The sequence below is a fragment of the Lissotriton helveticus genome, chromosome 1_2 (assembly GCF_964261635.1).
Source record: "Lissotriton helveticus chromosome 1_2, aLisHel1.1, whole genome shotgun sequence".
NCBI classification, from domain to species: domain Eukaryota; kingdom Metazoa; phylum Chordata; class Amphibia; order Caudata; family Salamandridae; genus Lissotriton; species Lissotriton helveticus.
Genome location: NC_136058.1, coordinates 246503219 through 246525979, shown reverse-complemented (window position 1 = coordinate 246525979; position 22761 = coordinate 246503219). Strand labels below are relative to the sequence as shown.

Sequence of the window (22761 nt, the reverse complement as noted above, 5' to 3'; positions counted from 1 at the left end):
ATGGTCGCACCTCAATTTCCCAGTGAAATCTTGCACTTTTCGGACAAAAAGACTATCTTTTGTTTTTGCGCCCTAGCTCTGCCAGCACTTAGGGAAACTAGCAAACCTATACATTTTTTAAAACTAGACACCGAGGGGAATTCAGGGAGGGGTGACTCGTCTGCCTACCCACAGGTTTTGTTACCCAGAATGCCTTTCAAACCTAAACATTTGACAAAAACACACATTTTCCGCACATTTCTGTGGTGGAAAGTTCTGGAATCTGCGTGGATCAACAAATTTCCACCCACCCAGCATTTCCCCAGGTCTGCCGAAAAAAATGGTACCTCACTTGCGTGGGTAGGCATAGTGGCTGCGACATGAAACAGCGCAAAACGCAACATGGTCGCTCCTCAATTTCCCAGTGAAATCTTGCAATTTTCGGACAAAAAGACTACCTTTTGTTTTTGCGCCCTAGCTTTGCCAGCACCTAGGGAAACCTAGCAAACCTATACATTTCTGAAAACTAGACACCCAGGGGAATTTAGGATGGGGTGACTCGTCTGCCTACCCCCAGGTTTTGTTACCCAGAATCCCTTGCAAACCTAAAAATTTGACCAAAAAAAAACACATTTTCCGCACATTTCTGTGGGGGAAAGTTCTGGATTCTGCGTGGATCAACAAATTTCCACCCACCCAGCGTTCCCCCAGGTCTCCTGAAAAAAATGGTACCTCACTTGCGTGGGTAGGCATAGTGGCTGCGACATGAAACAGCGCAAAACGCAACATGGTTGCACCTCAATTTCCCAGTGAAATCTAGCACTTTTTGGACAAAAAAACTACCTTTTGTTTTTGCGCCGTAGCTCTGCCAGCACCTGGGGAAACCTAGCAAACCTATACATTTTTGAAAACTAGACACCCAGGGAAATTCAGGATGGGGTGACTCGTCTGCCTACCCCCAGGTTTTGTTACCCAGAATCCCTTGCAAACCTAAAACTTTGACAAAAAAAACACATTTTCCTCACATTTCTGTGGTGGAAAGTTCTGGAATCTGCGTGGATCAACACACTTCCACCCACCCAGCGTTTCCCCAGGTCTCCCGAAAAGAATGGTACCTCACTTGCGTGGGTAGGCATAGTGGCTGCGACATGAAACAGCGCAAAATGCAACATGGTCGCACCTCAATTTCCCAGTGAAATCTTGCACTTTTCGGACAGAAAGACTACCTTTTGTTTTTGCACCATAGCTCTGCCAGCACCTAGGGAAACCTAGCAAACCTATACATTGTTTAAAACTAGACACCCAGGGGAGTTCAGGATGGGGTGACTCGTCTGCCTACCCCCAGGTTTTGTTACCCAGAATCCCTTGCAAACCTAAAAATTTGACAAAAAAAACACATTTTCCTCACAATTCTGTGGTGGAAAGTTCTGGAACTCGCGTGGATCAACAAATTTCCACCCACCCAGCGTTCCCCCAGGTCTCCCCAAAAAAATGGTACCTCACTTGCATGGGTAGGCATAGTGGCTGCGACATGAAACAGCGCAAAATGCAACATGGTCGCACCTCAATTTCCCAGTGAAATCTCGCACTTTTCGGACAAAAAGACTACCTTTTGTTTTTGTGCAGTAGCTCTGCCAGCACCTAGGGAAACCTAGCAAACCTATACATTGTTTAAAACTAGACACCCAGGGGAGTTCAGGATGGGGTGACTCGTCTGCCTACCCCCAGGTTTTGTTACCCAGAATCCCTTGCAAACCTAAAATATTGACAAAAAAACCACATTTTCCTCACATTTCTGTGGTGGAAAGTTCTGGAATCTGCGTGGATCAACGAATTTCCACCCACCCAGCGTTCCCCCAGGTCTCCCCAAAAAAATGGTACCTCACTTGCATGGGTAGGCATAGATAGTGGCTGCGACATGAAACAGCGCAAAAAGCAACATGGTCGCACCTCAATTTCCCAGTGAAATCTTGCACTTTTCGGACAAAAAGACTACCTTTTGTTTTTGTGCCGTAGCTGTGCCAGCACCTAGTGAAACCTAGCAAACCTATACATTGTTTAAAACTAGACACCCAGGGGAGTTCAGGATGGGGTTACTCGTCTGCCTACCCCCAGGTTTTGTTACCCAGAATCCCTTGCAAACCTAAACATTTGACAAAAAAAACACATTTTCCTCACATTTCTGTGGTGGAAAGTTCTGGAACTCGTGTGGATCAACAAATTTCCACCCACCCAGCATTCCCCCAGGTCTCCCAAAAAAAATGGTACCTCACTTGCATGGGTAGGCATAGTGGCTGCGACATGAAACAGCGCAAAACGCAACATGGTCGCACCTCAATTTTCCAGTGAAATCTTGCACTTTTCGGACAAAAAGACTACCTTTTGTTTTTGCGCACTAGCTCTGCCAGCACCTAGGGAAACCTAGCAAACCTATATATTTTTGAAAACTAGACACCCAGGGGAATTCAGGATGGGGTGACTCGTCTGCCTACCCCCAGGTTGTGTTACCCAGAATCCCTTGCAAACCAAAAATATTGACCAAAAAAACACATTTTCCTCACATTTCTGTGGTGGAAAGTTCTGGAATCTGCGTGGATCAACAAATTTCCACCCACCAAGCGTTCCCCCAGGTCTCCCAAAAAAAATGGTACCCCACTTGCATGGGTAGGCATAGATCGTGGCTGCGACATGAAACAGCGCAAAATGCAACATGGTCGCACCTCAATTTCCCAGTGAAATCTTGCACTTTTCGGACAAAAAGACTACCTTTTGTTTTTGCGCCCTAGCTCTGCCAGCACCTAGGGAAACCTAGCAAACCTATACATTTTTGAAAACTAGACACCCAGGGGACTTCAGGATGGGGTGACTCGTCTGCCTACCCCCAGGTTTTGTTACCCAGAATCCCTTGCAAACCTAATAAATTGGCAAAAAGAACCACATTTTCCTCACATTTCTGTGGTGGAAAGTTCTGGAATCTACGTGGATCAACAAATTTCCACCCACCCAGCGTTTCCCCAATTCTGCAGAAAAAAATGGTACCTCACTTGCGTGGGTAGGCATAGTGGCTGCGACATGAAACAGCGCAAAACGCAACATGGTCGCATCTCAATTTCCTAGTGAAATCTTGCACTTTTCGGACAAAAAGACTACCTTTTGTTTTTGCGCCCTAGCTCTGCCAGCACCTAGGGAAACCTAGCAAACCTATACATTTCTGAAAACTAGACACCCGGGGAAATTCAGGATAGGGTGACTCATCTGCCTACCCCCAGGTTGTGTTACCCAGAATCCCTTGCAAACCTAAATATTTGACAAAAAAACACATTTTCCGCACATTTCTGTGGTGGAATGTTCTGGAATCTGCGTGGATCAACAAATTTCTACCCACCCAGCGTTCCTCCAGGTCTCCTGAAAAAAATGGTACTTCACTTGCGTGGCTAGGCATAGTGGCTGCGACATGAAACAGCGCAAAACGCAACATGGTCGCACCTCAATTTCCCAGTGAAATCTTGCACTTTTCGGACAAAAAGACTATCTTTTGTTTTTGCGCCCTAGCTCTGCCAGCACTTAGGGAAACCTAGCAAACCTATACATTTTTGAAAACAAGACACCGAGGGAAATTCAGGATGGGGTGACTCGTCTGCCTACCCACAGGTTTTGTTACCCAGAATGCCTAGCAAACCTAAACATTTGACAAAAAAAACACATTTTCTGCACATTTCTGTGGTGGAAAGTTCTGGAATCTGCGTGGATCAACAAATTTCCACCCACCCAGCGTTCCCCAGGTCTCACAAAAAAAATGGTACCTCACTTGCGTGAGTAGGCATAGTGGCTGCGACATGAAACAGCGCAAAACGCAACATGGTTGCACCTCAATTTCCCCGTGAAATCTAGCACTTTTTGGACAAAAAGACTACCTATTGTTTTTGCGCCGTAGCTCTGCCAGCACCTGGGGAAACCTAGCAAAGCTATACATTTTTGAAAACTAGACACCCAGGGGAATTCAGGATGGGGTGACTCGTCTGCCTACCCCCAGGTTTTGTTACCCAGAATCCCTTGCAAACCTAAAAATTTGACAAAAAGAACCACATTTTCCTCACATTTCTGTGGTGGAAAGTTCTGGAATCTACGTGGATCAACAAATTTCCACCCACCCAGCGTTTCCCAAGGTCTCCCAAAAAAAAGGGTACCTCACTTGCGTGGGTAGGCATAGTGGCTGCGACATGAAACAGCGCAAAACGCAACATGGTCGCATCTCAATTTCCCAGTGAAATCTTGCACTTTTCGGACAAAAAGACTACCTTTTGTTTTTGCGCCCTAGCTCTGCCAGCACCTAGGGAAACCTAGCAAACCTATACATTTCTGATAACTAGACACCCAGGGAAATTCAGGATAGGGTGACTCGTCTGCCTACCCCCAGGTTGTGTTACCCAGAATCCCTTGCAAACCTAAATATTTGACAAAAAAAACACATTTTCCGCACATTTCTGTGGTGGAAAGTTCTGGAATCTGCGTGGATCAACAAATTTCCACCCACCCAGCGTTCCCCCAATTCTGCCGAAAAAAATGGTACCTCACTTGCGTGGGTAGTCATAGTGGCTGCGACATGAAACAGCGCAAAACGCAACATGGTCGCACCTCAATTTCCCAGTGAAATCTTGCACTTTTCGGACAAAAAGACTACCTTTTGTTTTTGCACCCTAGCTCTGCCAGCACCTAGGGAAACCTAGCAAACCTATACATTTTTGAAAACTAGACACCCAGGGGAATTCAGGATGGGGTGACTCGTCTGCCTACCCCCAGGTTGTGTTACCCAGAATCCCTTGCAAACCAAAAATATTGACAAAAAAACACATTTTCCTCACATTTCTGTGGTGGAAAGTTCTGGAATCTGCGTGGATCAACAAATTTCCACCCACCAAGCGTTCCCCCAGGTCTCCCAAAAAAAATGGTACCCCACTTGCATGGGTAGGCATAGATAGTGGCTGCGACATGAAACAGCGCAAAATGCAACATGGTCGCACCTCAATTTCCCAGTAAAATCTTGCACTTTTCGGACAAAAAGACTACCTTTTGTTTTTGCGCCCTAGCTCTGCCAGCACCTAGGTAAACCTAGCAAACCTATACATTTTTGAAAACTAGACACCCAGGGGAATTCAGGATGGGGTGACTCGTCTGCCTACCCCCAGGATTTGTTACCCAGAATCCCTTGCAAACCTAAAAATTTGACAAACAAAACACATTTTCCTCACATTTCTGTGGTGGAAAGTTCTGGAATCTGCGTGGATCAACAAATTTCCACCCACACAGCGTTCCCCCAGGTCTACCGAAAAAAATGGTACCTCACTTGTGTGGATAGGCATAGTGGCTGCAACAGGAAACAGTTCAAATCGTACGGTGGTGAATTTACAATACCGTATTGCAAAACTACCTTGATTTTGGGGGGGGGGGCACCTGAGTTTTTGGCCAGGGGCTCGGTGGCCATCTTTGGAAACTACCAAACCCAAACAGTTCTGAAATCTAGACACCCGGGGGAGTCCAGGGAGGTATGGCATGCGTGGGTCCCCCAATGTTTTCCTACCCAGAACTCCTTGCAAACTTTAAAATTAGGTAAAAATATCACTTTTCCAAACTTTTTTGCATGGGATCTCCGTGCCAGCAGAAATGTCCTACCACCCAGCGTTCCCCTTGTTCTCCCGAGTAAAAGGATACCTGGGTAGGAAAACATTGGGGAACCCACGCATGCCATACCTCCCTGGACTCCCCCGGGTGTCTAGTTTTCAGAACTGTTTGGGTTTGGTAGTTTCCAAAGATGCCCGCCAAGCCCCGGGCCAAAAGCTCAGGTGACCCCCTCAAAAAATAAGATTGTTTTGCTAAAGGTAATTTTTTGGTCTCCACAGTACGAATTGGGCCTTTTCCTGTAGCAGCCACTATGCCTACCCACGCAAGTGAGGTACCATTTTTATCGGGAGACCTTGGGGAACACTGGGTGGGAGGTAATTTGTGTGAGCCCAGTGATACCACGCTTTCCCACACAAAAAAGTGTGAAAAAACTGATTTGTTTCAGCTAAAATTGAGGTTTGCAAGGGATTCTGGGTAAAGGAACATTGGAGGATTCACGCAAGCCATACCTCCTTGGAAGCCCCCGGGTGTCTACTTTTCAGAAATGTGTGGGTTTGGTAGGTTTCCCTAGATGGCCGTCTAGCACGGGGCCAAAAACCCAGGTATCCCCTCTTGCAAAAGCTGGTGGACTTGACATTGTCACTATTGTCAAATGGTGATAGTGGGCATTTTCTGTCCCCCTGGGGGCAAAACAGCAAAAAAAACGGGCCGATTTGTCCCCAGGGGGGACAGAAAAACGTAAACAAAAACCATGGCCGCCATCTTGGCTCCAAAAAACAACCCTGGTGCTAGTGGGGAATTTCTGCCCCCCCCCTGGGGGTTAAACGGCCGAAAAAACTGGCCGATTTGCCCCCAGGGGTGGCAGAAAAATGAAAACCTAATTACACCCCGCCTGGAAGCGACCCTTGCCCAAGGGGTCGCTTCCTATAAACTAAAATGAAATCCCTGGTGCCAGTGGGGGCATTTCCGCCGCACAATCGCAACGCTGTGCGCGATCGTGAGGCAGAAATGCCCTGCAAAGAGACATCAGGGGAGAGGAAAATCTCTTTCCTCTCCCCTGATGCCTCTTCGCTGCCCCAAACCCCCGCCAGACAGGAGAAACCTACCTTTCCTCCAAGCGCGCAGGAAGCAAATGGCTTCCCGAGCGCTGGGAATCCCTGATGATGTCAGCGCACAGCTGCGAGCTCAGATTTTATGAGATGTTCAAAGTGAGATTTTAATTCCTTTATCAAATGAGAAACCCAAGTAGGTGTCTCCATTGCTTCATTACTACTGACACCAACCGTGCTGCCCAACTGCATATGGTTGGGCCCCGCCACTGGAGTATAGTTCCAAGGTTTCCCTCCCTTATGTAATTTTTGTTTTTTTGTGGTCACCTTTCCTTTTCCCGCCCCTACCTGTAGATTTTTTACAGGGTGGCTCCTGCACTGCACTTACTTGTGCAAGCTATAGGTCTAGGATGGATGGGGAGTCTGGTATTTGGGAAGAACAGGGAGCTACTAACTCCATAGGAGGAGGAGGTCTTGGTAGTGTTGTAGAGGCATCTCTCAGTGTGTTCAATTTCACCGGAGAAGGCTCCTATTGCTTGACTTAACATTTTATCATTTGCTGTGGCTTTGACAATTGGGGTTTGCACAAACACTCTATGCCTAGTGTTTGGCCTTTTGAGCGGGGGGGGGTCTTTCCCCATACTGTTGGTTTTAGGGCCTCCTTTCCCAAGTTACAAATGATGTTTAAAATTTGTTGATAAAGAAGCCTATGTGCTTCCCGAAGGACTTCAATACTTTGATCCCTGTGGTTCACTCAAACAAGCCCGCAATACCTCCCCCTGGCTCATAAATACACTGGTTTAACTAAGGAACACTTACTAGCATAACAACTCACAATGAACAAAATGTTGGGCGGGTGGTCCAGCCCAGCCTCGAACGGTTTCAGACGGGCTCAGATGGGCCCGCCCTTGGCCCCGAGTGCCTGTGCATGTCCCGTGCCGTGGGGTTTGAGGCAGTGCTTTATAGCGCTATCACCACGCCTCCCCCTGCGGCAGCTGGGAGCAACGCAGTGATTAAGGGGCCGGTGCACCCTAGGACAGCGGGTTCCACCAGGGTGTGCTGTTGGTGAAGTTGGGAGCCGCGAAGGCATAGAAAGCAGCCCGAGTACCAGCACAAAGGAACAATGTCACCAGCAGCAAGAATGGTAAGAAGGCTCCCCTGCAGCGTTCCGTGCCGCGGGGGTTGAGGCAGCGCTTTATAGCGCGATCACCACGCCACCCCCTGCGGCAGCTGGGAGCAACGCAGTGATTAAGGGGCCGGTGCACCCTGGGACAGCGAATCCCACCAGGGTGTGTTGTTCGTGAAGTTGGGAGCCGCGAAGGCATAGAAAGCAGCCCGAGTACCAGCACAAAGGAACAATGTCACCAGCAGCAAGTATGGCAAGAAGGCTCCCCTGTAGCCTCCCGCGCCGCGGGGGTTGAGACAGCGCTTTATATTACGATCACCACGCCTACCCCTGCGGCAGCTGGGAGCAATGCGGTGATTAAGGGGCGGTGCACCCTGGGACAGCGAGTCCCACCAGGGTGTGCTGTTCGTGAAGTTGGGAGCCGTGAAGGCGTAGAAAGCAGCCCGAGTACCAGCACAAAGGAACAGAGGGTCATATTATCAAGCAAAGGCGATACATTATTGCCGCTTTTATCGACAGGAAACTGCCGCTAAAGCGGCGATAATGGGCTTGATAATATGCCCTTGTGAATTCCCATAGAAGCCCAATTTAACACCAGAACCTGGGCGTCTATGGGAATTCACAAGGGCATCTTATCAAGCCTATTATCGCCGCTTTAGCGGCAGTTTCCTGCCGATAAAAGCGGCGATAATGTATCGCCCTTGCTTGATAATATGGTCCAATGTCACCAGCAGCAAGTATGGCAAGAAGGCTCACCTGTAGTATATACATTACTCTTCTTTTGGCTTTTAATCTATTAACCATTCTAACACTATCTTCTTTCATATTAGAATATGAATTACATAAAGCCATGTACGTCTTGATAGTAACATACAACAATGTCTCTACAGGAAATAGTTAAGGAAATATTTACACAGAGTTAAAGAATTACATAGGAAAATGAGAAAACACCAGGACTGATTATCGAGGGTATGTTCACAGTAGAAGCAGAAGAAACTTGAGGACAGCATTAATGTTACTCTGAGCATGCGCAATCGGTATGTGGTGGACACATAGTGCTTATGAGGAAAATGTGAACTGCACATGTGAGGCACGAAAAGAGGTGAACATAACAGTGAAAGGGCATTCATTGAAAATGGTACAAAACATGAAATTGGAGGAGACAATTTTACAAAACCATGTTAAGTGTCAGAAGCCTTAACTTTGCCGATTAGAGGAAATAAGAAGGGGGCTCGATATAACTTGGCACTTGGTGACTAAGAGCAAATCAATGGATAATATAGCTACCTGGATGCAGCCTTGGAGCCTTAGGAGAGGAGACATACAAAAGGCTGACATTAAACCACTGGTTTGAATGAAGACACTTCTGGTATCTGGAGCATTAAGGGGCATATTATCAACAAATAGCGATATTTATCGCTAAGTAGGCTTAGTGTCAATTTTTTTATCGCCGCTCATCACCGGATTTTATCGCTGAGATAACGTGCAATTAGCAACGTTTATCTTAAAAGCGATAAAATTCACGGTGATAGCAGCAAAATCCGTGAATATCGCTGAGAATACAGCAATATTCACACATTATCGCTAACAGGGTCTTAGCCATTATATCCACCTCCCATTGGATATAATGGCTAAGAACTGGTCTGAGCAGGCGTTAGTTTTTGGAGATATTCGCGCTTACCGCGAATATTTCCATCACTACGCCTGTGTTGGTAATAGGCGATAGCGATGTTAGCGACTGCTTTCAGTCACTAACAGGTTGGGTACGCCCACGTTGCATGTCATTAGCGATAAATATCGCTGACATGCAAAGCGGGCCCCAAACCGCTTGCTATCGCCTACACGACAGCTTGCTAATTGGGCGATAGGAAATTATCACCGCTTTGGCAGCCGTTTTCGGCCGCTAAGAGGCGATAATTCTATCGCCCCCCTTGATAATATGCCTCTAAGTCTCCACATGATGGGGACTAAAAGCTGTTTTTTGCTTGCATGCCAGTCCAGGCCAGCAAGGCATTGTGGGGAGAGTCCTCTTTTGCAGTGAATATTGTAGCAGGGGCTCCCCCGCTGCGTTGAGGAGAGCCACGATCGCACTGGTGTGGCTTCACCAAATCTCCAGGCTTCGTTGGGTAAGTCCATCTGCGGCTCAGGGAGCCCACCCCCGGCCGCTCCGCTGGGTGATGGGGGCCCAGTCCCACACGGTCCCCTGCCGCTACCCTTCTTCCTGCGGCGTCCCGATCCCACCCGGGCAGCCCGCGCCAATTGCAGAGTTGAGTGCAGCCCGGGAAGCCCACCCCCGGCTGCACAGCAGGCTCCCTTCTGGCCCCCACCCTTGTGTGTGGCCGCGGGAGCCGGCGTGTGCATTCGGGTCTGCCTGCTCCAGCGGGCAGGTGCGGAGGCAGCTCCTTTGTTGCCGGTTCTTTGGGTGAAGTGCGACGGCACTCCCCCACCTTCTCCTCACTTCAGGGCCTGGGGATGGGATCCCGGACCCCTCCTCTTCACATGGGGGTGCGATGGCACCCTGACTTACCTTCTTCGGGGCCCAGGAATGGTGTCCCGGTCCCTTGTGCACCACTTTGCAAGGGGGGGGGGCCTGACGGCACTCCCCCGACTTTCCTTCTTGGGGCCCTGGGATGGGGTTCCGGGCCCCTGGCCCCAGTGCAGATTTTTACGGGGTTGGGTGCAACGGCGCTCCCTCGCCCACCTCCTTCCACATCTCCGGGGGCAGGGTGGGCTCCTGGCCCCCTTCCTGGGCAACTTCACGGGGGCAGGACGGCGCCACCGACTGTCTTCCCACTGGGGCAGCCCTTGGGACCTGACCCACCCCGGTGGCATAACTGTGACCGGTGGCAGAGCCCCACGTGCTTCGTCATCGATCCCAAGCAGGGTTAAAGGTTGCCTACCTTCTGAGGGGCATATCTCGGCCCCCAGGCTGCCGATTTTCTCCATTTTCACATCTTCTTGCTACTGGGAGCACTATCCTTTGCCCTTGGGGCATCTCAGAGTGGGTATTCAGCAGGGAGCTGCCTTCACTGGTGCCCTGCACCAGCCTTTCGCCTGTCTCTCCCCCGCACCTCTCTTCTGCTTGCGCAGAGGCCCAGGTTGCTGTCACTGTTCCTGGACTCTTCTCCTGGTGCTGTTCAGGACCCTGGGTTCAGGGGGTTCCTTCTTCCAACTGCCCATTGCCAGGCTCCAGCACCTGCTGCCTCAGCAGACCACACCCCAAAGAGAGCTTCTTTTCCTGTGCAAGCACTTATTAAAAGTTGAGTAGGGGTCTGGCAGAAAGTCTTTGTTTGTCCTATCAAACAACAACACATCACTTCCCTGCCCCTGCTCCCTCCTTCTTGTCCAGCCTTTGGGATGGTTCAAAATGGCGTCATCCAGGGTTTCTGGCCACATGGTCGCTGAAAAAGCCCCTTCCCCCCTCACTGCCTTCCCTCCTTGGTGCAGCCTGGTTCCTGTCACCCAGGAATAGCTGCTGATGGATGAGCCTGTAGCCCCACCCATCCTCTCTTCGCAAAGAGGAGGCCTTAGCTTGTGGAAGCACGGTTATTAGTGCATCCAGCTGAGGTCAGCCCTCAGCCAGGGCCTGGTTATGACTGACTGACTCAAGGAAATGTGACATTTCAGGATGACCCAAAAGCAGTACAAATATGACTTTGGACTCTATTCCACGTCACCACCCAATTCTGCATAAGTCCTGCCACACCATTCACTCTGTAGCTGCTCCCGGACTGCGCACGCTAGGAATGTCCCCTGCGCAGACCATACACGTGTGCACACGTATGTACACCGGTGTCTGCATGTAACCAGCCCGGTGTCCCTTGCTCCCTTACTCCAGCTGCTGCACAGTGGCCTGGTCAAGGCAGGGGGACACCTGTAAAATCCCCTTACAGTCTCCTTCATCCTGAGTTGACTGTGGGTGAATCCCAACTTATGAGACTCCCCCACAGTAAAAGCTCAACACTTAGGTGCTCAAAAAGGGAAACATCCGGGTGGCCCATAGTGTCAGAACCACCTTCTAACAAAGTAGTAACTCCAAGTAGCAGCTGCATCGTGATAACGTTTCCACCTACAAAAGGTCCTTAGAAAGCAGGGCAAGATGCTGCCTCTTTTACCTGAATGCTCCTGGTATGGTGCAAATCCAGTGGGTTAAGAGGACTATCACTGGACAGCTCACATCATGAAAACTAGGCTTTACTCAAACCCATTTTAATCATAAACACTACTTGTGACCACAATTGGCAATCCTATTATGCACTAAAAGCACTTTAAAACGTTACCCAGCTGCTTTCACAATATCAATTTGCATCTTTCCAGCAAAGGAAATATTCTGGACCCGCATCAGATTGAATCAGTATCCCTACTGAGGTATCCAGTTTTCATCAAGAGAATTATGGCCTTCTTTCTGAAACCCTGGGTAAGTTTGTAATCTCATATTCCTGTGGTAATTGATTTGGTTCAATTTAGACTAGACTATGGGAGTAGTTTTTTACTTAGAGCAGTAAAGAATGTCTATGGGCCGTCATCACGAGGGGCCTGGGAAGGCTAGGGTATTTGTCACATCTGATAACATCTGAGACATCAGGGTCGATGTTTATCAATAAATAGTATGTTTTACAATTTTTACCTATCATTTTCGAGAATAACATGGATTTTTTGAGCTTATAGGACCAAAATCTGCACGTATGTGTACTGCTTAATCCAGCGCACATAGAAGTTGCAAAACGCCATTTTTGTCAAATGATTGTTTATGTGCCAGGAAGGGGGACCTTCTTGCACATTGCTGTTTCTATGTTTGCTGCCAAACAGCTGCACACATACATGGAAACAGCAAAAACGAGGACAAATAAAGCATTTCTCTTTGTTTCACTGGTTTAAGACCAGGTTTTCTGGTGCTGCCTCCTATTTACCCTGCCCTTGTGAATAGGGGGAAGCATCAAAATCCATGGGTGTTGCGGTGGAATGCCCACCACAACAACCATTGCCCGCCCCTTTCACGCTAAGTGTAGCGTGAAAGGGGCCCTTATTTACAAGTCGGTGTTAAGCCACGTTAAGGTAGAGCTCCTATCACCATCCCAACGTCGCTAAAAGTGACATTGAGGTGGCAATAGGGGCTTGTAAATATACCCCTTACTCCTGTCTGCCATTTTAAACTGGCCAGAAGCTTGTTCCTTAAAACAACTCCCAGTGATTCTGGGAGTGGAAACAGCCAGGTCCGGTGCAGATATGAGAGGAAGAAGTGGCTGGAGGGAAGCCAGGAAAAGCAAGCTGGCATCCTCCTGGTAAGTCCCTGCTGGCACTCCTGTGCTGCCCCAACCCCATGACCTGGTCAGTGCCTATCTGTTCCGGATGTGTTACCATTCTGTGTGTGAGTTGTCCATCCATGAGAAAGCAGAATCAGAGGCATAACATTTCTGTGAATCCCTACAGCATTCCGGGCACACTGAGGTGGGATAGCTTCCTGGGATTCCTCGGGCAGGATGTGGATCTCATTACCTTTCCACCTATGTTCCCAACCATGTCTTATGATATGCAAGAAACATAGTAAATCATGCCTGTGTTCTTTATAAGTTGCATCCACATTACTGCAGGTGATAGCAATTATCAACGGTTGTATTGTGCTAAGAAGTTTTGGTGAAAGTTTGCTAATGCAATTAAATTAAAAGGTAACATTTCACACACACACACTTGTAACAACAGCAACACAACCCATTCTAGTGTTGTAACTTTGAGGCAAGATGATCTGTAATTCTTAAAGCCTGCTTGCAGTCTATAATTATTACTACACCCTTGAGTTCCTGTAACATGATTGTTGTGGGGATATATTTAAACAAGCATTTGCAAAGCCAATCGGTCTCAACAATGCTAGAGCTATTCGTGTTGCCAATGTGGAATGCACAGCTGAAGTGAGATCAAACATGGGGCCATTCCTCTGAACATAGCAGGTCTTTAATTGACCCGAAGATGCAAGGAAGGATCAGCCTATTTTTTGTTTTAATCCTGTCTCTCCCCCTTCGTCCTTATGGTTTGTTCTCACCTTAAGCTACTCTGCTCTGAGAACAAGGAAACGAACAGGCAATAAGGCTACCCGACCGTCGCACCAGTACTTATCCGTATTTTTTAGTAATCTTGGAATAGACACTCGACTTTTTGTGATCCTATTGCCAAAATAATCACCACAAAAAAGGCCTATTGAAAAAGATAACGCGTTTCTGTGTTATCTTTTTAAATACAGCTCTGCTATGATTAGGAAAGGGGAGCAAATGTGAACCATGTATGCATGTGAATTCTTCACATTCGTTTGTTTAGGAATGGAGTGAGTGGGGAGGGGAACCTTAAGGAACATTCCAGCTATTATGTACGAAGACACCACATGGGAATGGCAAACCAACAAGTATTGCCAGTGTACTACTGAGCACTTCTACTTTTTGCTTCAACTTATTCTAGTCATCATATTTAGAGTCTGTCGTAAACAAAATGAAGATATTCTCACCTGAGACACCTTTAAAAAAATCTGATTTAAAAAAGAAGCGACTTTACACACACAGTTTGCGTGTTTTCTATTAATTTCAAATGGATATAAATAAATGTCTTTGAGAGGGGTCGTGGTCTGCCAAAATGGCTGAATAGATATCTCTGTTGTAGATCCCCAATTCTGCAGAATAATTTAACATAATTCAAAATGAATTCTGTCCATATTCAAATATACGGTGGGATGCGGCATCGACCTCTCTGGATCGCGTGTGGCGTAGAACAACAGACTGACTGCTGAGCCCGTTAGTGCCAGGTTGCGGAGAGGTACAAACTGAGGGCACTTGGAGTCCCGGTGGGAACAGGCAAATCGCTGAGGTCAGAAAAGCTAGGAACATCAGTGAACGAGTCACACCCTCAGTGGCGGATTCTTTGGCTGGAGCAGGTATGCCGCCGCCCTGCACCTGAAAGAGAGGTGAGGAGGCCATCTGTGGCCTAGGAGTGGCAGGAGGCTGGGTTCTGCTAGATACAGTGACTATGGTGTGAGGGGTGACCTCTGATGAACTGGCCGCCCCCCAGAGCTGGAGGGACGGTGAGGCAGTGATCGGCATGTGCCTCACGAGCGGGGAAGCTGAGAGACCGGGTGCTGCAGCGCGAGTGGAAGACCATGCAGGCACTGACAGCCCAGGGCTCCTACTCCCAAAAATACAACCTGGCTCCAGGGATCGCGCAGCTATATGCTCTTCTGTGCCCTGAATTGATCTGGTTCTGGCTAGGACCTTGAGTGGGCTAGAACCATGAGAATCCTTTACCGGGGACCGGGCCTGGAGTTGAGCTGCAGTCCTGAGGTTTTCTTGACGTGGAGGAGCTTGGGACCCTCGACGACCTGCTGCTGTGGAGCGACCTGAGGACCTGGGATGAGCAGGTCGACCACATTGTGAGGATCAGGTGGACGCTAGCCCCACCCGAGGTGTGGTGAATAGGGCCCCTGGGTACAGGACATCTGAAGTGGACAGTGAGATACAGCCGGCACAGGGGGCTCCGGGTCGCATAGTGAGACATGGTTTTGTGTCCGGTGGATGAAAGCTTGACAACACCCCTGGGCCCCCACCATTGATAATCATGTGATGTGACAGAAGAAACATGCAGCACTTGGTACACTGGGCATTGTGAAATGCTGTAATATCCTACATATATAGGAGACCAGTTTAGGAGGAGTGACCCAGAGCCATGCTATAAAGTTTTGATGAAAGTGACAGGGTAGAGGTCCAGTATCACCACCTTTCATCATGGTAAAGGAAAAAGGTGCCAAAGCACAAGCTAATAAAGTATGTAATTATACAACACCCCTACCACAGGGACCAGACCTCCGAGAGGACAATATGGGTGCGGGGGACAATGGGGAACCACAAAAAGAAAAGGAGTCCCCCTCTCTAACAGCCGTACTTCAGGCTATCCAGGCCACACATGAATATATGGCTCACAGCATTGATGCGGTGGCCTTAGATGACAATCTCCTTAGCTGTGACCTACGGAAGGTAGCCGAAAGAGTAACCACCACTGAATAAAATGTGGATACGTTGCAAACGGAAGTGCGTAACCTCAGAGATACAGTCCTATCCCTACAGAAAAGAGTGGTGCACCTAGATGCAAGAGCAGAAGACTCTGAAGGGAGATCTAGGAGGAATAACTTGTGATTTGTGGGCTTTCCTGAACGCGCAGAGGGCCCCTCAGTGTAGCTCTTCCTGGAAGAATGGATCCTGCAAGAACTAGCCCCAAAACATCTCTCAAAACCTTTCACTATCAAAAGAGCACATAGATCATTGTTCACCTCAAGACCGGGTGCGTCGCCAAAGGACCTCATCGCCACGTTCCTCAAACTATCCGGATGAGCATGTGATCCAGCAGACCACATACACAAAAACGCCTGTTATTTGAAGGGCAACCCATCTCGATATATACCCGACTACACTCAGCGACTGCAGGAGCAAAGGAACATTAAGTACAGCCTGTTGTTACCTGCAAATTTGAGAGTGGTAATTGCTGAACGCACTCTTTTCTTTCAATAAGACACTGAGGCGAGTGATTAATTGGACTTCAGTCATTTAATGGGGACCTGTCTGGTCCTGTCCAGGGGATCATCTAGGTCATGTACAACAGGTGACAAACCTCAGGACTGATGAAAGGAACAAAGGCAGAAGTCACAATCTCATCGAGGTAGTCCTGGTAGAGTGAGAGATGGCCCGGATGGAACAAGCAGGCATAAGACAATGAAATAATACAGGAACTGGAGACTGCGACCCAGGACATGGGGCTGGACTTGGGGGCTGGAGAAACAGGTTGACTGAACAGTGCGACAGGCCAAGACTGATGGACATACAGAATTTATGGTAAGGCTGCGAGAGACAATGATACATAAATGACATGGATATGGTGCACTTATATGCTAAATAGAGATATATGATTCATAAGCTGAGCTGTCCTGGGGAAGGAACACTCCCCTACAAGGGTCCTGTCCCCATGGAGTGAGCAGTAGGTTCTAACCCTGCACCCTCTTTGGTGACTGGGTCACTAGCACAGCACGCAATAGGCTTAGTTCCAAACAAAAAACTTTTGAAAAGAGAAGAAACTTTTGAAAATAATCTGCCTCTTGCCTGCTGTATAGCACAATAAGTTTAGACTCCAATTTGGAGAAGAGGGTCGAATAGGGTATCCTTGAAGGCCGATATCTCATATCAAATGTGGTGGTGAGACTTACAAGAATGCCCAGTGGGAGGGGGAGCACAGCGAGTTTGGTTGTCACGTTTGTTTGGGGATACATGTATCAGTCAAAGTTAAGGTGTCTAATGTTTGACTCTGGGAAACAATAAAAGAGTTAGGGGAGGGAGGGAGTAGCCACAAGAAGTGCAGACATCACGATGCTTGGGAGGGATACCTGCAAAAATGGGAGTACAAGAGCTGAAAATTATAACAGGGAATGCACGGGGTATGGCAAATTATCAGAAGAGATGAAGGGTACTAGAATATTTAAAACGTTATAGAGTGGCTATTGCATGTCTGCAAGAAACGCATGTATGGGGGGACACAATTTCATGTGTTTGATGGTGATGGAGAGGCCAGATGTATGCCACTTCCTAATCTGGCTTTGCTAGGTGGACACTGGTGTGGGTAGCCCTGGGGTACCATTTCAATACAAAAAACATATAACAGATCCCTAGGAACAATACGTTATAATGTACGGGAAATAGGAGGGACAGGAGATATGCCTCATTAATGTTTACGCCCCCAACTCTGAAAATGATAAAAGTAGCCACCTCATTTGTGGGAGCAGAAGTCATTTTATTAGGGGACTTTAACGGTGCCTTAGATGCACATCTGGACAGGGACCCCCCATGGAGCATACTAAACCTCGAACGACTAGAGTAATAATGGATATTCTAAATGCTTTACACCTCAGAAATAAGTGGTGCATGTGTAATCCTATGAAAAGAGTATTCTCCTGTCATTCCCCAGCAACAAATACATTCAGTCGTCTAGATTATTGCTGTATTTCTTCGGGACTGACCCCGGGGCTAGGTGGGATATCATAGGACTAGAGTAATAATGGGTATTCTAAATGCTTTACACCTGAGAAGTGAGTGGTGCATGTGTAACCCTATGAAAAGTGTATTCTCCTGTCATACCCCAGCAACAAATACATTCAGTCGTCTAGATTATTGCTGAATTTCTTCGGGACTGACCCGGAGGTAGGTGGGATATCATACTTGCCTAGATTCTTGTCGGATCACTCTCCACCCCATGTTGAACCTCAAATCGGGAGTACGGCGACTATAGATTTTGTATAGCGCCAATGGGCAGAAGCCCTGCAAGATCCCCACGTACAAAGCTGCCCTCAAGAAAGCCCTTACCCATTATTTTGATGAAAATTGGGGGACCGTGTCAATAGGGCAACCGAATGGGAGGCCATGAAGGTCATGATTCAAAGTGTTGCCAATAAGACATCCCACCGAGTTAGAGAACAGCTAGACCTGGACATTTGGGTACAAGAACAGCGGCTGGGGGTCTTGGAGTCGTACCCGGCATATGGATCCGTTGGCATTGGAGGATTGGAGAAGAGCACGGGAAGAACTTATGGCTTCCTGGGGCAGGCTGGAAAAACATACATATGTAACATACCAACAATGACTCCATATGAATGGAGATAAATTGGGGGGCCTGTTAGCAAAACTGATAAAATCTGAAGTTGTTGCGTCTCCCATCTTACAATTACAGGACAGAGACTGGGAGTTGGTCTGCACCCAGAGGGCAATTGCAGATACTCTGCACCCCACCTGGCAGCCACCTGCCAAAGCAAATTGAAGACAACCCCATAGGTAATATGGGACTACCTAAATCATATTGAGCTGCCTCAGGTGGACCCAGAGGAAGCCGAAGCCCTCGCTGCCACAGAACTAGGGAGGAATCGCTGTCCTTTATCAGACATCTGAAAACCGCCAAATGCCCAGGCAGCAACAGTATCCCTGCTGAATTTCATCAGCAATTTGCACCACTCATAGATGATAAATTATTTGAGGTGTACAATGAGGCACGTGAGAGTCGATCAGTGCTGGGCTCTATGAAAGAGGAGCTAGTATCTATGATATCAAAGACAGATAAGAATCCTTTTTTTTCTGGCTCTTATAGGCCGTTCTCACTCCTGAATCTAGACATCAAGATATAGAGCAGGATCCACGCAACCAGGTTGCTGCTCCTCCTACCTCAGCTAGTACATCCGGAACAAACTTGGTTCACACCCAGAAGGAACAAAATGCACAACATGAGAAGACTTGCTTATATATGGCATGCCCTGATATTTTTGAATTAGGATTTTGCCTTGGCTGTGCTTGATATTGAGTAAGTGGACATACATATGGGCAGTCCGCCAGAAGATGGGGATAAGTCCAGGGTTCCTCCGATGGGTCCAACTATCATCTAAGAACCCGATAGCCGAAGCCCGGGAATGACTTAAGGAGGTGGTATCTGAAAAATTCATCTTGTCCAGAGGAGCAAGACATGGGTGCACCCTGTCGCGGCTGCTGTTTGCAGTGGCGATGGAGCCCCTAGTGACAATGCTCAGGAAAAATAGGGAGATTTTTGGATTCCCTTGGGGATACACATGTTGTCTCCTTGTATGCTGACGACATGTTGATATACGTATGACGCCCTGCCAGAGCGGTTCCAGTCCTTTCAAATGAATTACGGAAATCCTGAGAGATATTCGGTCTCTGTTTAAATCCTGGTAAATCGATACTAGTCCCAATTGGGAAAATGGCACAGGAAGCAATTGACTCATACCCTGAAGTGGGCCTTCCATGGAGAATAGAGGGTATGAGGTACTTGGGAGTTAATCCTGTGGCTCAGCCCGACCCCACCGTCTATCATTGGCTGGATGAGAAATATGAATGAGTGGGTGACAGCAGAATTGGTTCGGATGAAGTTTATAAGGAAAAATGAAAAACTTGAGGAGGATGCAGGAGCGTGTACCGCGATGATGGCAGACTTAAGAGATCCCCAAGATAGGGAGGCAGTGGAGGGAAGTGATTCACTGTTAACCCCGGAATAGGTAATAGGAAAAGGTGTCAAAAAATAGACGCATAGAGCTGCACATAAGTTGATGGCTATCAAACTCCGGATGAGAACACAGAAAAGACACATTAAGACACAAAAGGGTGGGTGGGAAGGGGGGAGTTAGGTTTTGAAGAAACAATGTTATAAATGTTATAGCAATGGTGTAAAACTTAACTCTGACCGTGTACCAAAAAAAAAGCATTCTGAATGTTATATATCTTACGTGAAATACCATTGAAACAGATCCTAAACTAAAAGCAGTGGAGATATAGTGTAATTGGTACATGCCATTGGGGAGGGTTTACACACAGGAAGAGGCATGACAAATGCATGCCCTGGACAAATGGGGAGAAAGAATATGAGAGCGGTAATGCCATCAGCAAATGAAAAGCTTATTGGCAACCTGAAGCCCTTAAAGTATATTCAACATGTTTAGAAGAGACAGCACAAGCTCAGTCGAGCTGAGACCTAAAAATGTAAGTGTGCAAAGTTGCCAAGTTTCCAAAACCGTTTTTATTAAGAGTTCAAGCAGAATTCGGTACAGCCCTCCACAGTCAGGAGAAGACTGTCAATGATTCACGTGTAAAAGCATGGCAGTGAACCCAGAGTTTCAAAATGACATACCCCAACAATCCCCCCCATCCCACCCAGCCCCAAGCAGAAAAACCGCCCCCCACCCCAGCCCCAACTACCCACCCCTTATCCCACCCTAACCCGGTGCACGTGATCAGCTTAACAACATGAGATGAATAGCAATGGCAGTGTAGGCCAACAGTCTAGGGTACAGGATCCACATCAGGAGAAGGGACATCGTCAATGTCTATCGGGGGGTCACGTGTCAGGCCCCTGTAGTCCGCCCACCGCTTCCATATTTTGTAGTGTTTGCGTGGACAGCCCCGGGCTTCAAAGACCGGCAGCTCCAGGCCCATAAGAAAGTCCAATCCCGCCTTCCACACACCAAGCGGGGGGGGGCGGTCGCTCTTCCAGGCCTGCGCCAAGTCCCGCTTGGCCACCACTAGACCCAACAGCAGCAAGTGTCGTTTGTAGTTGTTACCCCCAACGCCTTCCAGGACATGGAGAAGGCCCAGCCTAGGGGTCCGGGGCAGGTCCCATCCCAACACCTCCGACAGGCAGTCCCAAACCCCAGCCCAGAATCTAGTCAGTCTCTCACAGGACCACACGGTATGGAAAAGCGTCCCCCTTTCAGTACCGCACCTCAGACACTCCGGGGCGGCTATCAGGCCCGCTCGCCACAGACGGTCCCTAGTATAATACGCCCTGTGAAGGTATTTGAATTGGATAAAGCGAAGACGAATGGCTATGGCAGTACCACGGGGAGATTCAAGAGCCTCACGCCAGTCATCCTCATCCAGGGGGCCGACATCATTCTCCCAGGAGGCCTTCAACGTCGACAGGGAAGGGGAACAGTGCGTGACCAGGGAGCGGTATATCTGAGAGACCTTCTTGTCACCCAGGTCCCCCATAAAGAGTTTCGCCTCAATGGGACTAAATTCAGGGAGTTGCTCTAGGCCCACTAGGCTAGGGGCAAGGGCGTGGCGGAACTGGAGGTACCGGAAGAACTGGGATTTGGGCATGTTAAATTCAGAACTGAGGTCCTGAAAGGACTTAAGCGTAGTGCAAGTAAGAACATGACCGAGAGACGAGATCCCGATCGCATCCCAGCCGCCAAACCCCGATAAGGAAGCCAACGCCGGAAGCAAGCCATTACGCCACAACGGGGTCTCGGCCGTTAGCCTACCCCACCAACCCACACGATACAAGGCTTGTCGCCAGATCGCGAAGACCACCTGAGTGACTCTCGGCAACAATCTCCTCCGTCTGGCCGAATACAATAAGGTGTGTAGGGAGGCACCGTCCATCAGAGAGTGCTCCAGGGCATAGGCCGGATCACTACGGTCCCCGTACCACCACTCGTTAAGCACCAGGAGGTGGGAGGTTTGATAGTAAGACAGTAGATCCGCGGACGCCAAGCCGCCGCAGTAAGTAGAGAGAAAGCACGTGCGCAGCGCGGCTCTAGAAGCACCCCCAGTCCACAGAAACCGACCCAGCACCGAGTTAACACCGCCGAACCACCGTGAGTCGATCTGAAATGGATGGTTCTGCAGTTGGTAGAGAAGCCGAGGTAGGGCCACCATCTTGAAGATGGCCGACCGGCCATAAATGTTAAGGGGCATACGCGTCCACGTCTTGACGTCCATCTGGACCCGATCCCACACCGGCTGGACATTCCAATCCCACGCTACCGAGGCCGAAGCTGAGAGAAAAACGCCCAAATACTTCACACCATCGGCAGCCACCCGAAGGGACGCAGCCCACGGACAGCAGGCCGAGTCACCTCCCAACACCCATAGGGTCGACTTACGCGGATTAAGAAAGAGCCCCGACGCCTGACCAAACTCCTGCATCAACTCAAGGATACGGGGGCCCGTACGCTGCAAATCTGTCATGAAGAAAAGTACGTCATCCGCATACAAAGCTATGTGGTCCGAGTGGTCCGACCCCCACACAAAGCCTCGATAAAGTGCATCTCGGCGCACCCGGGCGGCCAACGGCTCCATAGCCAGTGCAAATAGGTACGGGGAGAGGGGGCACCCCTGACGTGTACCCCTGGTCACAGAAAACCGAGCGGAGACCGCCCCAGAGACCCGCACCGAAGCCGTGACATCCGTATAAAGCAACCTAACATAGGAGACAAAGACCGGGCCCAGGTTCAGCAGCGGCAGAAGAGCAAAAAGATAGGTCCAGCTGACCGAATCAAAGGCACTATCAATATCCGCCAGCAGAAGCGCCGCCTGATCCCCCGAAGACCCGATCGCGTCAATCGCGGCCTGCGCCCGCCGAATGTTGTGTCTCGTTGCCCTATGCGGCATGAAGCCCGCCTGATCTGGG

General features: G+C 48.7%; 1 protein-coding gene across 1 annotated transcript in view; it reads left to right on the top strand.

Annotated features, from left to right (window-relative positions):
- Nucleotides 1–22761, top strand: part of LOC144800392 (vitamin D3 hydroxylase-associated protein-like) — a 726480-nt gene that overhangs the window by 543261 nt on the left and 160458 nt on the right. The window contains exon 10 of the mRNA XM_078671678.1: nucleotides 12091–12190. Coding sequence (XP_078527804.1) covers nucleotides 12091–12190 — 100 coding nt within the window. The remainder of the gene's footprint in view (nucleotides 1–12090; nucleotides 12191–22761) is intronic.